Source organism: Polypterus senegalus, chromosome 2, assembly GCF_016835505.1.
Source record: "Polypterus senegalus isolate Bchr_013 chromosome 2, ASM1683550v1, whole genome shotgun sequence".
NCBI classification, from domain to species: Eukaryota; Metazoa; Chordata; class Cladistia; order Polypteriformes; family Polypteridae; genus Polypterus; species Polypterus senegalus.
Window position 1 is genome coordinate 10,476,442 of NC_053155.1, and position 21,103 is coordinate 10,497,544.

Consider the following 21,103-nt stretch of genomic DNA (forward strand, 5'->3'; position numbering starts at 1 on the left):
TGGTAGAACATGGTGAAGATGGAAGGGGGAAGACTTGCTCACTTCAGTCACCTCAGGAAGTGTAGTCTCTGCTGGGCTTTCTTGATTAGTGATGAGGTGTTATGCGTCCACGTAAGCTCCTCAGTTATGTGCACACCGAGGAACTTGGTACTCCTAACTGTCTCCACATCTGAACCATTGATGCCAAGTGGGATGTGGGCACGTTGTGATTTTCTGAAGTCCGCGATTTTCTCTTTTGTCTTGTCAACATTGAGAGATAGATTGTTGTCTTCACACCATGCGGATAGCAGTTCCACCTCTCATTTCTCATCAGCATTTTTTACACACTCATAGGTAAGTTACATATACTATAAGAAAGAATGTTACATTTATAGCGGCGTGAGAGAGAGCGGAGAGAGCGCACATGGACGTTTCACACTTCTGCCATCCAAGAGAAGATACTGCAGTATCAGAGCCAGATCTGCCAGGCTGCAGGAGAGTTTTTACCCCCAAGCTGCCAGACTCCTTAACACCATGCTGGCCCCTGGGATCTTCCACACGGCCTCAACCACCTCTAAAAACAGAACGTTGTTTTTTACCGTGTACTGTCTACTCATGAAGTAAATCTTTTCATTTCTTATGAACACTAGTATTAGGGCGGCTTACGCTACTTCAAACTTTTTCCTTCTTGCTAAAAAGTTGATCACAAAAATCACACCAAGAACTGAAGTAAAGCGCAATGAAAATAAACAGCCGTTCTAAGCGCCTAAATCGTGCGTGATTTCCTTTCTCGACTTATTTTTAACCATCGGCTTGTCCCAGTATCCTTTGTCTTAACTCGGCGCTCGCAGACTTAAAACACAATGCCTATCTCGCCAATCCAGCACGCCGCCTGCTCTACGTTTTAAATACACGCCCCTTAATTACCCCTCCACCCGCACCGCCCACCGCTCTAAACTTCTCCAGCCGCACGAAGTTGTTCAATGCGGAGGCGTGTCGATGCAAATAAGGTATTTAAAGGGCGGGGCGTTCACCGGGAATACACGCCCCTCTCGTGCTTCGATATTCTAAAGTGAGCCGAGCTTCTGAGCATCAGAACGAACCTCCAGTCCAGTGCCGTCCCCGAGAAACATGGCGGCGCTGCAACGCATCCTCCTCCAGCTCTGCGTGGTTCTCCTCAGCGGTGAGTCCCTCGCTTTGGTGGGCGTAATCTTTGAACCGTTAGGTGGAGTGTTGGGGGTGTCTTTGAAATGACTTGAAACCGTTAGAAGGCAGCATTTCGCGATCTCTATCCTTAGGGTTTTACCTAAAGTTGTCGATTTGAGTTTTTTTTTTTCACTTTTTCTTCTTCATTATCAAATGATCATCACGAAAACTGGACCAAAAATCTAAAGTAAGTCCACACCCTTGGTGGAGGTCCTGCTCTTATTGTTTAGGCAGATTCCGGCGCCGCAGTCACTACTTCCAGAAAGCGCAGAAGTAAAAAAAAAAAAAAACTGACGCCCTATTATTCCCTTTTCCTATTGTATTCTGTGTAATTTGATTTGTTCACGCAGAAGCGTATCGGGTGATCTAAATTTCCAAATGCCGATGAAAAGATATTTTCGGAAAGCTCGTTTCTTGCTGATCATTTTCACAATCCTCTTACGCACTGGAAGAGCCTTTGAACTCCGGCAGCGATTTTAAAGTGCAGCAGCAGAGAAGAGCGCGTCGATCGTCTGCGGGGTCACTCCGTCCCAGTCCGCCACAGAAGCAGTCAGGTGGAAGGCACTTTCGGGGGTTGGGGGTCCGTTATTGTACAACACAACGCAATACGATTGTGGGTCATTATGAAGCATTTGGGAATGGATTGCCTCAATATGGACAGCCATATATAGCGCCTTACACACGCAGCAAAATAACAAAACAAGTTATCCAGCGTGTATTGGATATACATAACACGAATAAGCAAGTGCCTTAAAATTCACTTTTATACTATTACATAAGATAATATTCTCAAGTTCTTTTTATCCAATTGAAAGCACTGGGCACCGCTTTTTAAATCCATCCATCCATTATCTAACCCGCTATATCCTAACTACAGGGTCATGGGGGTCTGCTGGAGCCAACACAGGGGGTGAGGCAGGAAACAAACCACAGGCTGTTTAAATCGTTTTTTAAATTTATTATAAATACAAATGAGCCCAACCTGCATGTCTCTGGAGATAAGGGAAGAAAAACCTCACAGACACAGGGAGCACCTGGGACTTGAACCCCAGTCTTCTTTTTTGCGAGACAGCAGCACTATATTACTGTGCCACAACATCTAGGTGTGAGATCCAAAAAATGGGATCCAGGAATCACTGTACTACTGTTTCACCCGAATTGCACTAACAGATGAATTTAAAAACTGAGCTTTATGCCCTATAGCTCCATTTGGGGGCACAAAGACGTGTTTGCAGTAACATATTTAAGCTTATATATAGAGCTGGGTGGCATTGGTGGCTCATGGATCCAATATTCCAGATTTGAATCCTGCATCCAAACACGATCTGTGTGGAGCCTGCACACTCTCCCCTAGTCAGTCAGTCAGTCATTTTTCAACCCGCTTTATCCTAACACAGGGTCAAGGGGGTCTGCTGGAGCCAATTCCAGCCAACACAGGGCACAAGGCAGGAACAAATCCCACTTCAGGGCACACACACTAGGGACAATTTAGGATCGTCAGTGCACCTAACCTGCATGTCTTTGGACTGTGGGAGGAAACCCGCACAGACACGGGGAGAACATGCAAACTCCACGCAGGGAGGACCTGGGAAGCGAACCCGGGTCTCCTTACTACCTCTGTGCTCTCCCCTAGTCCCCTTCCCAAAACCGTTATGTTAGGTCGACTGGCAACTTTTAAATTGACTCTGCGTATGTGGGCCCTGCAATGGATGGGCTACCTGTTGCAGATTGGTTCTTGGTAGTGTAAGGACCTGGCATGCATTCAATGGATTTAAGAGTGTATGTACAGTCACTGAGCAAAGTCTTATAGGACCACTCTGCTAATAATGGGTAGGTCCTTCTTCTGCATTCAAAACAGCCTCAGTTCTCTGGGGCACGGATGTTGGGAACATTCCTTTGAGGTTGTGGTCCACGTTGCACTTTCTGTTGATTTGTTAGCCCCACGTTTACGCTGCCAATCTCCTGTTCTACCACAGTTCATAGGCGACTGGAGAGGCCACTGCACTCATTGTCATGTTCATGAAACCAGTTTGCTCTGCAACGTGGAGTATTATCATACTTGAGGTAGCCATTAGAAGATGGGTCAGTTGTGGCCATGAAGCGATTCACGTGTTCAGTAACAATACTCAGATAGGCTGTGCCATCCAATAGATGATTGATTGGTATTAATGGGTCCAAAGGGTGACAAGAAAACATTAACTGCCACCACCAGCCTGGACGGTCGACACGTGGCCTGTTGGGTGTTTGGATTCATGCAGGTGGTGCCTACCAGCTGTGTGCCTCAGCAGAGGCTGAGATTCATCAGACCAGGCTGCATTTTTCCAGCCTTCGGCTGTCCAGTTTTGATGGGTCTGTGCCCACTGTAGCCACCATTTATATTTGAGTTACTGTGACTTGAACCAGTCTGGCCATTCTCCTCTGACCCCTCTCATCAACAAGGCGTTTCCATCCACAAAACTGCCGCTCACCATTCTGAGTAAATTCCAGGCCAGTGATTCTTAACCTTTTATTGAGTCAAAGACCCCTTTAAGAATCTGATGAAAGCTATGGACCCCCCTTCCCCAGAAATATTAACTTAAACACAAGTTTGCATGCCATGAATAGAATGTACTTTACTTATCAAAATTTGATTGTTTCATAACATATATGACATATATTAAACTTTAAAGTCCATCCATTTTCCAACCCGCTGCATCATAACTACAGGGTCACAGGGGTCTGCTGGAGCCAATCCAGGACAACACAGGGTGCAAGGCAGGAACCAATCCTGGGCAGGGCGCCAACCCACCGCAGGACAAACTTTAAAGTAAACCATCTAAAAAAAACACTCCTTTTTTATACAAAAAGTAATGACCACTCATTATAATTATGAAATACAATCTTCTTCTGCAAATTAAAACAGATCTACTAGTACAACTATGTTTTCTATTACCATTACTACATCTACTCTAAATCAACAGTACCTGGCTGTATAGTGAATATAAAAGTTACTTTTTATCTGACCCTCACGGACCCCCTGAAACCCATCCATGGACCCCTGGACCTCAAGATAAGAACCCCTGCTCTAGAGACTGCTGTGCATGCAAATCCCAGAACCAGTCCGTCTGGCAGCAACATGGTTGAAATCAACGAGATTGCATTTGTTGCTTTTGCTCATTCTGGTACCTGATGTGAACATGAACTGAAGCTCCTGACCTGTGTCTGCAGGAGTTTATGCCTTGCACTGCTGCCACACGATAAGCAGGTTTGCACGTGTTCCCGATCGTTTGCTGAGTTCTGTGCCCACCTGGTAAACGACGTGAGATGAATTCAATTCAGTTGAATTTTCTTCTTTGCACCCTGCACGGCCATACAGCGCTTTAGGCAGTTTACAGTTTGCTGCTGCCACCTGATTGGCTAATCAGCCAATAATTCTATCATAGAAAGACCTGTACACCTGCCCATCCATACAATTATCTCATCAGTTAATTGTATGGATGGGCAGGTGTACAGATGTTTCTAATAATTTGCCCACTAGTGTCTGTATATAGGGGCGGCACGGTGGCGCAGTGGGTAGCATTGCTGCCTTGCAATAAGTAGACCCGGGTTCATTTCCAGGGTCCTCCCTGTGTAAAGTTTGCATGTTCTCCCCGTGTCTGCGTGGATTTTCTCCGGGTGCTCCAGTTTCCTCCCACAGTCCAAAGACATGCAGGTCCGGTGCATTGGCAAACTTAAATTGTCCCTGGTCTGTGCCCTATGGTGGGCTGGCACCCAGCCCAGGGTTTGTTCCTGCCTTGCACCCTGTGTTGGCTGGGATTGACTCCAGCAGATCTCCGTGACACTGTAGTTAGGATATAGCGGGTTGAACACTGACTGACTGACTGCCTGTATATAGCGCCTTTCAAAGCGAGTTGTATCCAAACCTATTTCACAAAGCAACTGCCACTGGGAGAAGTTTCAAAGAAAGCCCGGACATAATGAATCACTTGTTGTCTTGATCACACAACAACCGTCTCCCAAGGGAAATAATATGATGCACGGCATGGGCATAACATATCTTATTAAGCGCCTTTTGTCCTCGGAGCCACCAGCATGCTCCTTAGAAACCGAGTCATCTTAAAAGAAGTATCAAGAAGCTAATCGTGTCTCCACGTCAGGCTTTCATAGCAGAAGCGTACACAGTCGGGCCTTTTTGCATTACAAGACCATATCATCAGTAAAGTAAAGACGTCTTGCCAGGATTGAGTACATCAGAAGTGTGTTGGAGATGGGTGGGGTCAATTTTGACCCCAGTCTTGCTGAAGTGTAGTTTACGACTGATCAGCGAAAGTATTCTGATCCACGTCCTTTCCGGTAGCCCCTGGAGTACGTTGATGTCTCAATAACCGAGACGGAGACATGAAGGTGGTCAAGAGTTTAGTCAAGGCAAGAGACTGCAAGTGGCATTCTAGAGTTCAGATGGGTGTGGGACAGCGATTGGGGCTGTGAAGGTATCGGGTGTCGGAGGACGTGGTGAAGCCGGTGTTTCTCTCCCCTCGCTGGCCTGTCTTAAAGTGGAGTTTTGCTTGGCAGCCAATCAATTTGCAGCGATTATCCGAGAATTCTGTTTGTGTTTGGCCACTGAGATGTTTTAATTCCCCACCTGTTTTCTGTCCTCGGTGCCCACCGTGAGTTTTTTTTGAGGGAGTGTTATTACTGCAGAGTCTCTCGTCCATTTGGCACGCTTCCTGCACCACGCGATAACAGTTGTTCGGTCACATTGCAGAAACGATCTTTTCCTCCTTGGCTGTGAGGGGATCTGTGGAGGGAGGGAGGCTCATCCAATTTATGTATTAGCAGAGCGTTGCCAAGGAATGAAGAAGAACAAGGAATAAAAACAAGTGACTAGATGGGAGTGGTGACCGCCAGTGACCCATAGCAATTGGAGAAGGAGAGAGGCCAGTCAACGGGCCCCATTGTTCCCCTCTCAGGGAGGGCTTGTGGCCTGACAGGTGTTTGTCGGCCTCTGCCTGGTGGTGAACAGCTGGGCGGCAAGTGAGGAGGCAAGTGAAATGTACACTGTGAGTGAGGGTACTAAGTGGACAAACAGACTGGACATCTGAGCCGTTTAAACACCGCAGGGAGAAGAGTGAATACTGGAACAATTGTGACGAGAGCAGGCCAGTCAGCCAGCACCACAACTTCACTAACTCTTTCCTTCTAATATGTCCGTAATAACATCGTGCTCAGTTCTGAACGTCTCTAATGGCCACCACACTGCTTGGCCACATGTTCCATATGTCTGTGGTGCTTAGTGTGAAGAAAAACGTCTGAATGTTTGTGCCAAGTCTGCGCTTCATGATCTGTGGGCCTGAGAATACTGGATTCCTCTGTTGCCATTAGATAACACACAACTATCTTTAGTTTAATCCCCTTCTCCACCTGCAGTACGGACTGAAGACTTTATCACCTCCTGTAACATCTCAGACACATGAACTGAATCGTTAATAAAGTCTTCATGTCTGCTGACGGCTTCTTCTGTAATTCTTGGCTTTGACCACCCTGCACTAACCGGTAATTACTTAAAGGTCTGCAGGGGGATACATAACAGTCATTTTTAATGTGTAGATTGTCATGGTTGTCACAAACAGGATTTATTATCTGTGTCTCCATTTTCAGTCGGCTCTGCTAATTCATGTCATCAGCCGGATGGTTAGCATTTCAATTGCAAAAAATCTGAAGCGCCGTCCCACAAAACTCAACACTGGCAACAATCATCTATCTATCTATCTATTTTATAGTGCCTTTCACTCTATCTATCTATCTATCTATCTATCTATCTATCTATCTATCTATCTATCTATCTATCTATCTATCTATTATATAGTGCCTTTCATCTATCTATCTATCTATCTATCTATCTATCTATCTATCTATCTATCTATCTATCTATCTATCTATCTATTATATAGTGCCTTTCATCTATCTATCTATCTATCTATCTATCTATCTATCTATCTATCTATCTATCTATCTATCTATCTATTATATAGTGCCTTTCATCTATCTATCTATCTATCTATCTATCTATCTATCTATCTATCTATTATATAGTGCCTTTCATCTATCTATCTATCTATCTATCTATCTATCTATCTATCTATCTATCTATCTATCTATCTATTATATAGTGCCTTTCATCTATCTATCTATCTATCTATCTATCTATCTATCTATCTATCTATCTATCTATCTATCTATCTATCTATCTATTATATAGTGCCTTTCATCTATCTATCTATCTATCTATCTATCTATCTATCTATCTATCTATCTATCATCTTATCCTGCCAACTACACTATCTATCATATAGTGCCTTTCCTATCTATCTATCTATCTATCTATCTATCTATCTATCTATCTATCTATCTATCATCTTATCCTGCCAACTACACTATCTATCATATAGTGCCTTTCCTATCTATCTATCTATCTATCTATTATATAGTGCCTTTCATCTATCTATCTATCTATCTATCTATCTATCTATCTATCTATCTATCTATCTATAGAGAGTATATATCTATAGAGAGTATATATCTATGGAGAGTCACGGAAGGAGAAGCTGAGAGTCACGGAAGGAGAAGCTGAGAGTCACGTGTGCTTTGTGCTGACGTGTGCTTTGCAAACGCTAGAGTCTGTTGAGAGTGTTGGTTTGTTCTGTGGTTTGAGATTTACATTAAAAAAATACATTTTGCTCTTAAAAACTTGGGTTTTGGTTGCCTCTAAGGAACCGTGTGGGAATTTTAAAGCTTTTTCCCTTTAGAAGGGTTTTTTGCTTTTTTCGCCCGCACAAGAGCAAAAGTAGCTGGGTGTTTGGAAGTGCGCTTGGAAAAGTTATTTGTACTTGTTCTTTTTCTTGTTATCTGTATTTGAATTAGCATCGAGGCGGCAGGGTAGAAAGCAGCAGTAACTGATATCGGCATTTGTAAATAAATAACCGCGTCGTCGTAACAGCGATTCCTTAGTTTAAAGGAAAAGAAAAAAAGGCCGCGGCTGACTTCAAAGCAGTAAAAGGTGGAAACTCAGTAGTGCGCAGGTAAGCGGCCTGCGTTAAGACACCGTCAGGCACAAGGAGCAAATAAGGTAGTAAAGTTTTATTTATTTGTTTATTTTAGATTAAACAGTCCTTAGCGTCCAGAGGCAGAACAGTTAAGTGGGCGACAGCGTATTGGTTCATTAATACGGGGGAATACAAACAGTGCGAGTGAAGAGCTTATAAGTAAGAAGAGCGCAAAGCTAGAAGAGACAGAGAAAAGTAAAGTTAACCTCATAAAAAGGCAAACAGCAGGCAGCTGAGAGGGAGAACAGTACAGGAGCTTAAGGGGAAAAGGTGTAAAATATCTGTAGCAGATCTTAGTGTTACCATTTAAGTTAAGAAGAAATTTAATTTTAAGAAAAAAAAAAATATATATAGTTAAGGCAGCTTAGTAATCCCAAATCAAATTTTAATAATGAGGCCAGTGCAATGCAAGTCCTGTTGGATGTTGGACTTTTAGATGATGGTTTGGAAGAGCCAGTTGTCTATGAGGGCTACATCTGCAAGAGATGCCAGCTGATCCAGCACCTCGAGCTCAGGGTCGCTGAACTGGAGGAGGAGTTGGCTGACCTGCGTTGTAATAGAGAATTGGCGGACTTGGCCCAGGTGTCCTTTAGAGATAGTGTGCACCCCTAAGGTGGCGCTGGAGGAGATTCCAGACCAGACAGGTAGGGATAGGTGGGTCACGGTCGCAAGGCGTAAGGTAAAGGGTGCACACTGTCCGGGGCATCAACCCCAGAATTAGAAGTGTCTAACCGTTATCATGTCCTGGCGGAGCTGGACGGTGACTCTGATAATTCTGAGGTGGTAGGCAGGGTTGAGGAGCCCCAACGGGCCACCTCAAAACCAGTTCCCAAAAAGAGAGAGGTAGTGATAGTTGGGGACTCAATCATTAGGGGATTGAAGCGCAGGTGTGCTCCAGAGAGAGAGAGTCTCAGACGGTGTGTTGCCTTCCGGGAGCACAGGTGGGAGACCTCCTGGAAGGGTGGATAGGCTCTTGGCCAGAGCGGGGTGGATCCAGTTGTCATTGTCCACGTTGGAACAAATGACATACATAAGGGTAGTCTGTCAGTTCTGCGATCCAAATTCAAAGAGTTAGGTACCAAGCTGAGGAGCAGAACTGACAAGGTAGTCTTCTCCGAAGTTCTGCCTGTGCCACGCGCCAGTCCAGGTAAGATTGAGGAGATTAGAAGGCTTAACGCTGGCTCAAATCTTGGTGCAGGGTAGAAGGGTATAGGTTTATGGGGCATTGGGACTCCTTTTGGAACAGATGGGACCTGTTCCGTGGACGGGTTACATCTGAACCGGAGGGGCACCAATGTATTGGGGAGGCGTATGTGTAGGCTAGTCGAGGATTGTTTAAACTAGGGAATGGGGGGGCAGGGAGTTTAGGACAGGCCAGATTTAGATCTATACATGGAAGAACAAACAATGGTGTAGAAATAAAAATGCATAGTAATGTAAATTTTAAGCAAACACGTAAAGATAGAAGGATTAACACATTAAAAATAGCTTGCCTTAATGCTAGAAGTATCAAAAATAAGGTAAGTGAGTTGGAGTTGTATGTAGCAGAGCACAATTATGATATTATAGCAATAACGGAAACCTGGCTAAATAACAAAGATGGGGATGAGTGTAACATAGAGGGATACACATTTTTAGGAAGGATAGACAGAACAGAAAAGGAGGTGGGGTTGCTGTTTATGCCAAACAGGAATTAAATGTAAGTCATCTTCAGTTGGATGATGAGCCCCATCTTAGTGAGGACATGTGGCTTCGCCTGGAAAATATTAGGGAAAAGGTCTCATTTTAGGAGTGTGTTATAGACCACCCAATTCAGACAGTAATTTCAACACACATCTTTTAGTAATATCAAAAGGCAAGTTTACAGGGGATATTATAGTCATGGGGACTTTAATTATCCAAATATTAACTGGGATAACCTTACAGATGGAGGAGCACAAGAGCAGGAGTTTTAGAAGTAATCAGCGACTGTTTTTAACACAGCATGTTAAAGCGCCAACACGGGGTGAAGCCTATCTGGATTTAGTATTCTGTAATAATCAGGATAGAATTGAGGTGTAGAGGTGATTGAACCACTAGGGTCAAGTGACCATAATGTAATACAATTCTCAGTATTTTGTAAGAGTACAGATGCAAAGACTAAAATTGTTAAGTTGAACTTTAGTAGGGCTAATTTTGAGCAGATGACAAAGTCTAAGTAGGATAGACTGGGATAAGCTTTTAAATGTGGAGACAGTCGAGGAGCAGTGGAACAGGTTTAAAATGTTTTACATGTAATGCAGGACAGATACATACCTAAATTTGGAAGTAATAGGAAACTAAAAAATCTCCACGATGGATTAATAAAGATTTAAAAAGAAGTTGCAAAGGAAAAACTGCTGTATAAGGCATATAAGACTAATGACTGCAAAGAGAACCGTGCGTATGAGAACATGAGGGCAACCATTAAGAAGGATATCAGAGAGGCTAAAAGACAGTTGGAGAGGAATATAGCAGATAAGGCAAAGAAGACCCCAAGAGATTCTTTCAGTATTTTAGTAGTAAAAGAACAGTTAAGGAGGAGGTCAAGTTCATCAGGAATAGTAAAGGGAATTAAAAGATACAGACAATGAAATAGCAGATGCCCTAAACTTACATTTTTCTGAGGTGTTTACAAGTGAGCAAGTGGATAACCTGCCAGAGGTAAACACAACTACTAAGGAGGTACTGAGGGATTTGGAAATTGTAGAGGGAGAAGTGCTGCTCAGATTAAATAAGATGAAATCAAACAAATCACCAGGCCCAGATAATATTTATCCTCGTGTTCTTAAGGAGGCTAGTGAGTACATATATAAACCCTTGACACATATTTTTAGGAAGTCACTGTGCACTGGAGAGATTCCAAAGGACTGGAAAATGGCAAATATCATCCCATTATATAAAAAGGGTGACAGGGCAGATCCAAGCAACTATAGGCCAGTAAGCTTAACAAGCATCACAGGAAAATTAATGGAAGGAATTATTAAGGATAAGATTGAGCAACACATGACAAGGACAGGAGTTATTCTGAACAGTCAGCATGGGTTCAGAGGGGGAGGTCGTGTTTTACTAACATGTTGGAATTCTATGAGGAGGCAACAAAAGGATACGATCAAAGTGGAGCTTATGATATTATTTATCTGGACTTTCAGAAAGCATTTGATAAGGTGCCACATGAGAGGTTGGGCATCAAGTTAAAAGAAGTGGGAATTCAGGGTGATGTTTTTAGATGGGTGCAGAATTGGCTCAGACACAGGAAGCAGAGGGTGATGGTGCGAGGAACCTCATCAGAACTGGCGATGTTAAGAGTGGTGTTCCACAGGGGTCAGTGCTAGGGCGCTGCTATTTTTAATATATATAAATGATTTAGATAGGAATATAAGTAACAAGCTGGTTAAGTTTGCAGATGATACCAAGATAGGTGGATTAGCAGATAATTTGGAATCCGTTATATCATTACAGAAGGACTTGGATAGCATACAGGCTTGGGCAGATTTGTGGCAGATGAAATTTAATGTCAGTAAATGTAAAGTATTACACATAGGAAGTAAAAATATTAGGTTTGAATACACAATGGGCGGTCGAAAAATCGAGAGTACACCTTATGAGAAGGATTTAGGAGTCATAGTGGACTCCAAGCTATCAACTTCCAAACAGTGTTCAGAAGCCATTAAGAAGGCTAACAGAATGTTAGGTTATATAGCACGATCTGTGGAGTACAAGTCCAAGGAGGTTATGCTCAACCTTTATAATGCACTGGTGAGGCCTCATCTTGAGTACTGTGTGCAGTTTTGGTCTCCAGGCTACAAAAAGGACATAGCAGCACTAGAAAAGGTCCAGAGAAGAGCGACTAGGCTGATTCCAGGTCTACAGGGGTTGAATTATGAGGAAAGATTAAAAGAGCTGAGCCTTTACAGTTTAAGCAAAAGAAGATTAAGAGGTGACATGATTGAAGTGTTTAAAATTATGAAGGGAATTAGTACAGTGGATCGAGACTTGTATTTTAAAATGAGCTCATCAAGAACACGGGGACACAGTTGGAAACTTGTTAAGGGTAAATTTCGCACAAACATTAGGAAGTTTTTCTTTACACAAAGAACGATAGACACTTGGAATAAGTTACCAAGTAGTGTGGTAGACAGTAGGACTTTAGGGACTTTCAAAACTCGACTTGATGTTTTCTTGGAGGAAGCAAGTGGATAGGACTGGCGAGCTTTGTTGGGCTGAATGGCCTGTTCTCGTCTAGATTGTTCTAATTCTAATTCTAATTCTATCTATCTATCTATCTATTATATAGTGCCTTTCATCTATCTATCTATCTATCTATCTATTATATAGTGCTATCTATCTATCTATCTATCTATCTATCTATTATATAGTGCCTTTCATCTATCTATCTATCTATCTATCTATCTATCTATCTATCTATCTATCTATCTATCTATCTATCTATCTATCTATTATATAGTGCCTTTCATCTATCTATCTATCTATCTATCTATCTTCTATTATATAGTGCCTTTCATCTATCTATCTATCTATCTATCTATCTATCTATCTATCTATCTATCTATCTATCATATAGTGCCTTTCATCTATCTATCTATCTATCTATCTATCTATCTATCTATCTATCTATTATATAGTGCCTTTCATCTATCTATCTATCTATCTATCTATTATATAGTGCCTTTCATCTATCTATCTATCTATCTATCTATCTATCTATCTATCTATCTATCATCTTATCCTGTCACCGTAAGTGACATCATCAGTGGCATCAGCACCTAGTAGGATTTCCCGAGGATTGTCTGTAGAGGACTGACAGAGAGAGAGTTAGTGCAGCTCGCCACCCCCTGGTCTGGTGTGGTACTACTCTTATTTAAGCCCTCTAGCTTCCTCCCATGTGCAACATGATTAACAACAGTAGTCGAGAAATTTGACACACCCTACATCTGAAAGTTGTGTAATGTGACATTAGTGTAAATCTCAATGGGGAGAAGGGAACCTTGAAATCCCTGCGAAAAAAAAAAGATTCTTATAAAAATAAAGTTTGATTCAAAAGTTTGCAAAATCAAAGCATGTTTAAAAAAATGCTTTGGAGTTAACAGCAGAAGTCTGTCTTGAAAGCTTTGTGTGCAAAGCAGAAGCCCAGCTCTACCCCAGGGCATACTGACAGACACTCATTAGGCTCACAAATTAGCCCAAGTCGTTGGTGTTAAGACTCTATTGATGTCTTTTGGTGATTTTTTTTTTTTTAGCTTTTCTGGCCTTTTTTCAATTTTGCCCCACTCCCTTCTTGTTCTTTGCTTGCTTTTCATCCATCCATTTTGTGCCACTTGTCCAGGTCTGGGTCACAGCGGGCAGCAGTCTAAATAAGGAATGCCCAAATGTCGCCGTTTACTCCATCACTAACTCCAGCTCATGATTCATGCTCAGGTCGAATCAGTGATGTGATGCATGTCCTGGGTCAGTCTTAGGGTCTTTTCCCAGTTCCTAATCAAATGTCCAAGCTACTGTAGATCAACTGGCTCCTTTCAATGTGGAGAAGCAGCAGTTCTACCTTGAGCTCCCCCCGAATGCAGGGCCGTCTTAACAGCAGTATAGGCCCTGGGGCCCCTACCTACACACCCACTCACAGGAATAAAAATGTAAATGGTCGATAAAATGAAACATGTATTTATTGTATTGGTACTTCCAACAAAGTTAGTGTTTAAACATTAAAAAACACGCTCCTGGCTGAGAACCTTGACCTCAGACTTGGAGCTGCAGACCACCCCAGTGTGTGTGTGTGTGTGTCTAAGGTTGCACCCTGATGAAGCCAGCAGGACCACATCATCCACAAACAGCAGAGATGCAGTCCTGTAGGCCATCGAACTGGACACCCTCCTTACCTTGGCTGCACCTAGAAATTCTGTCCATAAAAGTGTGTGTGTTTTATTATATTACTTGTATATAATATCTGCGGTGGGCTAGCGCCCTGCCCGGGGTTTCTTTCCTGCCTTGCACTCTGTGTTGGCTGAGATTGGCTCCAGCAGACCCCCGTGACCCTGTAGTTAGTTTATAGCGGGTTGGATAATGGATGGATGGATGGATATTATATTACTTTTATAAAATGTAGATCATTTGGCCATGGTCCCTTTCCCTATAATTATGTGATTAAGACTTCCAGCGAGGGCGGCACGGTGGTGCAGTGGTTAGCGCTGCTGCCTCGCAGTTAGGAGACCCGGGTTTGCTTCCCTGGTCCTCCTTGCGTGGAGTTTGCATGTTCTCCCCGTGTCTGCGTGGGTTTCCTCCCACAGTCCAGGTTAGGTGCATTGGAGATCCTAAATTGTGCCAAGTGTATGCTTGGTATGTGTGTGTGTGTGTGTGTGTGTGCCCTGCGGTGGGCTGGCACCCTGCCTGGGGTTTGTTCCTGCCTTGCACCCTGTGTTGGCTGGGATTGGCTCCAACAGTCCCCCGTGACCCTGTAGTTAGGATATAGCGGGTTTGACAGACTGACTTCCAGTGACTAATTTAAGCCACCTAATTGTCACAGTGCCCCCCCGATACACCAGCTAGCGACTCCACACTTTTATTGTTCAGTTCCCCATTTGTGATTTTTTTCCCTTATTTGTGAGGTTGTTTGGTCATTTTGGACTTTTGTTGTCTGCCTTTTGAATTATGGATTTTGTTCTGTTTTTTTTTATTTATATTTGGGGTATTCTTGGCTTTTTTTCTTTCTTTCTTTAGTATTTATAGGTTTATAAGGTTGTTATTGTCACATGTACAGAGTTCAGTGAAATTCTCACTTGTCTGCACTAATCAACTTCCGCTGCGTCTCCACTCTCTGGTGCCATTGTTAATGAGTAGGGTGACCTGATCGTGACACTCCTGTCTGCATTACCGGAAAAATGTCATCTCGCGGTTAATGACACCATCAACTGTACCATGAATCGACACAGGGGAATTCAGCTAGGGATAGATTGAGGCTACAGGTTTGGATTTAGGGGTAAGATATCGGCAACAGTGTAAAGTGGGTGACTGACCCTCATATGTTCCAAGCGCAGACCTCGGCTGGAGATAACAGAAAACGGAGGAACCTGGACTGTGAAACTAGAACGTCTTGAGTCCTGAATCATTAAAGAACAATACTCCTGATTGGACAATTAGGAAAAGCAACTGGCATACCACCTACAGTATATTAAGTGCTGGGCAGCTATTGTAGAGGGGAATGGAGATGCCATCAATCTCAATAATTTTTTTAACTTGGCACCCTGTCTGCACTGGCAATAAGAAGGTTGCCCATAAAAACGCCAGAAGTGACTTCACTCCTTTGGGTCCTTGAGCGAGGCCCCTTAACCTGTAATTGCTCCGTCCGGGGTATGACTTTAATCTGCGAGCAGGTCCTCCAACGTACAGGGACAACTTAGGGGTGGGTGGCAGGACTGGCACTCCAACGGCCGTAAATAACCTCCCCCTGTTGTATTCCATCTGAAGTCGTGTGGTGCTGAGGTGTGTCACCCGTCTCATGGCTGGGTCCTGTTATTTAGCATTATTCACATTCCATTCTTTGATTTGGACTTTTGTACTGTGTTACTTTTGAAAATATTGGAGCTCTTTGTGTTGTGTTGAATTTTTTTTTTTTATATAGAATACATTAGCCGTCCCCCATGGCTCTGCCCACGTAGTAATGAAACATACAAAAACAAAAAGGTATTGCTTGCTAAGAGAAGGCAAGGTGCGCTCCAACACGTGGCGGGAGGTTAGAGAGACTGGTGCGTGAGTGAGGAGGGCCCTGCCTGGCTCCCCACTCCTGACATCACGCTTCCCCCTCCCCTCGGCCCGCAGCGTCTCTCGGATTCGCGAGAATAAATCTCTCCTGCATGCAAACTATGATACTCGGCGCGATGAAAGGATGTTCAAGCAAATTATAGGCTAAAAACCTGATCGAAATCCGTGAAGTAGTTCTCTCGTCCTCTAGCTAAGCGGAGGTAAGGTACGGCCTTTGGAATCCGCCCCCCTTCCCTTCATGGAAATCAATCGGTACCGCAAGCGAACTACGATACTTAGCATGATGAGAGAAGTCACAAAATCAACTGGAATGTTCAAGAAAATTATAAAAAAAACCCGATCTAAACCCGTGAAGTAGTTCTCTCGTTCACTAGCTAAGCGGAGGTAAGGTACGGCCTTTGGAATCCGCCCCCCTTCCCTTCATGGAAATCAATCGGTACCGCAAGCGAACTACGATACTTAGCATGATGAGAGAAGTCACAAAATCTACTGGAATGTTCAAGAAAATTATAAAAAAAAAACAGATCTAAACCCATGAAGTAGTTCTCTCGTTCGTTCGCTAGCCAAGCGGAGGTAAGGTACACTGGAAAACGCAGAGGTAGAGCGACTCGAACCCAGGCTAGCATGTGAGTAAGGAGGGCCCTGCCCGGCTCCCCACTCCTCACATCATGCACCCCCCCACCTCGGCCCGCAGCCAGATTAGAGTGAATATCCCGCTCCTGCAAGCGAACTGTGATTCTTCGCGCAAGGAGAGAAGTCATAAAATCAACCAGAATGTTCAAGAAAATTCTAGAAAAAAGCCCGATTGAAATCTGTTAAGTAGTTCTCTCATTCACTAGATAAGTGGAGGTACGGTACATGCCAAGGCTGACATGTGAGTGAGGAGGGGCCCGTCCCCCTCCCCTCAGATTCGCGCAAATAAATCGGTACCGCAAGTGAACTATGATGCTTAACGTGATGAGAGAAGTCGCAAAATCAACTGGAATGTTCAAGGAAATTATGGAAATAAAACCGATCTAAATCCGTGAAGTAGTTCTCTCGTGAAATGCGGACAGACATGCAGACAGACAGATGTTGGATTTTATATATAGAATTTAAGGATCTGTTATTTTACACCAGGGGTTACTTGGTGAACCTCTCTCTTTTGGTGATGTTTAAGAGCGCAGGACTTTTCTTATGTATTCCCTCCTATTGAAGTGTTTTAAAGCCTGAAGTAGCACATTTAAGGATGGTCATTAAACAGGGGAGGGTCTAAGAAAAGACCCTGTGAAAACACAAGACAAGTATGCGCCGACTGGGGGAAGAACCCCATCTCAAGATGTGTATCACCAATGGGCCACAGAGTTTAACGTCGGGCAGGTTTCTTTTAAGTATCAACACTTTGCATCCTGAGGAGGAGGTTAACCACCGAATCCCAACATTTTAGAACTCCCTGAGTCCGATTTACTTTCTCGTAAGAAAGGTATTGTAATTGTCCAAGAAGTCGATTTTGAGATTTTTATGAATCTCGACAGTTTAGACCTCCCCGATTCTGATTTTCTTTCTTGTTATGAAAGTATTGTAATCATCGAAAAATTTGACCTCGAGATTCTAATGGATCTCAGCATTTTAGACCTCCCTGCTTCAGATTTTTTTTCTCGTAAGGAAAGTATTGTAATTGTCCAAGAATTCGATTTTGAGATTTCTATGAATCTCGACAGTTTAGACCTCCCTGATTCTGATTTTCTTTCTTGTTATGAAAGTATTGTAATCATCGAAAAATTTGACCTCGAGATTCTAATGAATCTCAGGATTTTAGAACTCCCTGAGTCCGATTTACTTTCTCGTAAGAAAGGTATTGTAATTGTCCAAGAATTCGATTTTGAGATTTTTATGAATCTCGACAGTTTAGACCTCCCCGATTCCGATTTTCTTTCTTGTTATGAAAGTATTGTAATCATCGAAAAATTTGACCTCGAGATTCTAATGAATCTCAGCATTTTAGACCTCCCTGCTTCAGATTTTTTTTCTCGTAAGGAAAGTATTGTAATTGTCCAAGAATTCGATTTTGAGATTTCTATGAATCTCGACAGTTTAGACCTCCCCGATTCTGATTTTCTTTCTTGTTATGAAAGTATTGTAATCATCGAAAAATTTGACCTCGAGATTCTAATGAATCTCAGCATTTTAGATCTCCCTGAGTCCGATTTACTTTCTCGTAAGGAAGGTATTGTAATCGTCTCAAGATTTCAAGGTTTTGATGAATCTCGATGTTTTAGACCTCCCTGATTCTGATTTTCTTTCTTGTTATGAAAGTATTGTAATCATCGAAAAATTTGACCTCGAGATTCTAATGAATCTCAGGATTTTAGATCTCCCTGAGTCCGATTTACTTTCTCGTAAGAAAGGTATTGTAATTGTCCAAGAATTCGATTTTGAGATTTTTATGAATCTCGACAGTTTAGACCTCCCCGATTCCGATTTTCTTTCTTGTTATGAAAGTATTGTAATCATCGAAAAATTTGACCTCGAGATTCTAATGAACCTCAGCATTTTAGATCTCCCTGAGTCCGATTTACTTTCTCGTAAGGAAGGTATTGTAATCGTCTCAAGATTTCAAGGTTTTGATGAATCTCGACGTTTTAGACCTCCCTGCTTCAGATTTTTTTTCTCGTACGGAAAGTATTGTAATCGTCCAAAAATTTGATTTCGAGATTTCGATGAATCGCAAAGTTTAGAGTCCGAAAGCACCATTTTTGGAATTAGGTCTGTGTGTCTGTCTGTGTGTGTGTGTATGTAAACATGATAACTTGAGTGCGCTTTCACTTGGGTCAACCAAATTGTGCATACAAGTATTAAGTACAAAACATAGATTTCTATCAACTTTTGGGCTATTTACGTTAATCGGTAGTGGTGCTTTAACTTTTATTCATGCAGCTGCACAGTCTGATCTATTCAACTTTACTTTTAGAATATTTGTTCAATATATTATTCATTTGATTTATTGTTGATGGCTCTTTAATGTACATAATATAAAAATATAATCATTGTCTTGCGGATTACTCCTCAAATATCCTTCCCCATATCTGAGTATACGAGAACGTCGAGAGGAGACCACTCCCGATTTGTTTTTTTTTTGGTTTGAGATTTCCTTTTACCGTTGCAAAGTATTTTCTGCCATTTTCACGGCCATCTTGGTTATAATATGATCGCTGATGTTTTGTCTTCGGCACGTTAGGGCAGCTCCCGTGTCGTTAGGGGTGTGGCCTCAGAGGTCGTGACCTGCATTAATGACACAACAGGTTAATTATAAGACCATTGAATTATCCGAGTTTATGGATTTCCAAAGACTCTTTTTGCCGCTCCCCTTTGTGATTATTTATTCTCTCTTTTTTGGTTTCGACTCTTGCCTGTGATTTTTCGGATACTGTTGTTTCGCCTCGACTCTGTGTGGTAGATCTTACAGCTTTGATCCTTTTCTGACTCTGACTACACCTCTTCTTTCAGTTGTACTTCACAGAACATCCCATATCTCTGGCACTGTGCTGCTTTGTTTTTGACTTTTGTTTTTTTGTTTTGGAAAACCAGTCACACTATCTTGTTATTTTAGTGAGCTCCGCCATTTTAAGCTTCAGTTGCTATGACGTGGTTACCGTTGTTAGGGGGCAGGTCCCAGACATCACATCATGTGACTGTTATCGTCACCTCTCTGAACTTAGCTCTTACTTTTCCTGTTAGTTTGGCCATAAGGTGGCTTGTTAATTTGATATCAAACTTTGGCGTATGTATTGGGCGTTGGCATTTCGACTCCTTAAAAGGGTTGCGTTTAGTTGCTTAGCAGCCACGTTTATCCAAAGTCCCTTTCAAAAGAGGTCAGCGTAATCGAATATGGAAGGACTGTTTGGGAACACATGTGTTAGGACGAGGGGACAGAACTGGCCATCACCAGCCAAGATACAAGCGAGTTATAAAAACATCACCATTAATATCAGTAAGTTTACCAAAAGAGAGTCTTCAGTCCTTTGGTAATCCCATTGAGAGAGTCAGAGGTCCAGATGTAGGTGGGCAACTCGCCCTACCACACATGAAACGAGTCAAGAATGAGATTTGATAGCACTCAGAGGTGGCATCACCAGAGACTGGTCATTAGCAGTAGAATAGGACCACACAAGTGTCTCCATATAGATAGGTAGCCACCCATTGACCTCTCTGTGGGCATGCACAGAACTTTATGTGCGCCAATATAGTGATCTGAAAAGAGGAGTGCCAACTGTCCGTTGAACGGCAGACATGCCCGCTCATTTTGAATCCTCTGCAGTGGCTTGGTCTTGCCAGCAGATACTCCAAGGCTGTCAAGACCAAAGCCTGGGCCAGGAGTTGTTCTGCCTACTCCATCAGATGTGGCCTCGTCTTATACACAGTAGGTCTGCAAGACCAGGAGACCGTTGCCACACGACCGGTGAAGGACAGCTGGGCATCGATCGGCACCCCAGGGTCGACCACTGACTGATGATGAGCTGAGCCATACAGAGATGGGGTTCTGAGTAGACAAACTGGGATAACAAGGACCTCGGGCTTTACCAGGATGAGCTGGCGATGGTGCCCCTTCATCCAGGTTTGGAGATCAGTGCGGTCTGCGCTGATTCTTCCTGATACTGTATGGTCCTTTGGAGGGAATGACAAGTAGAGCTGCATTTCATAGGCATAGTAGATAGATAGATAGATAGATAGATAGATACTTTATTAATTCTTATACTCCAGCAGCAGCATACTGATAATAACAATATTAAATATCAGAGTGATAACAATGCATGTATAAGCAGACAATAACTTTGTATAATGTTAACGCGTTTACCCCCCCGGGTGGAATTGAAGAGTTGCATAGTGTGGGGTCTCCTCAGTCTGTCTCTGAAGCTGCTCCTCTGTCTGGAGATGATCCTGTTCAGTAGATGCAGTGGATTCTCTATGATTGACAGGAGTCTGCTCAGCGCCCGTCGCTCTGCCACGGATGTCAAACTGTCCAGCTCCGTGCCCTCAATAGAACCTGCCTTCCTCACCAGTTTGTC

General features: G+C 42.9%; 1 protein-coding gene across 2 annotated transcripts in view; it reads left to right on the forward strand.

Moving 5' to 3' along the window:
* Positions 1–979: 979 nt before the first annotated feature.
* Positions 980–21,103, forward strand: part of LOC120522482 (junctional adhesion molecule B-like) — a 51,081-nt gene continuing 30,957 nt past the window's right edge. The window contains exon 1 of one of the 2 annotated variants that reach the window (XM_039743411.1): positions 980–1,162. In XM_039743411.1, the coding sequence (XP_039599345.1) occupies positions 1,111–1,162 (52 nt within the window). In that variant the 5' untranslated portion in view covers positions 980–1,110. The remainder of the gene's footprint in view (positions 1,163–21,103) is intronic. The other variant, XM_039743414.1, reaches the window with a different exon arrangement.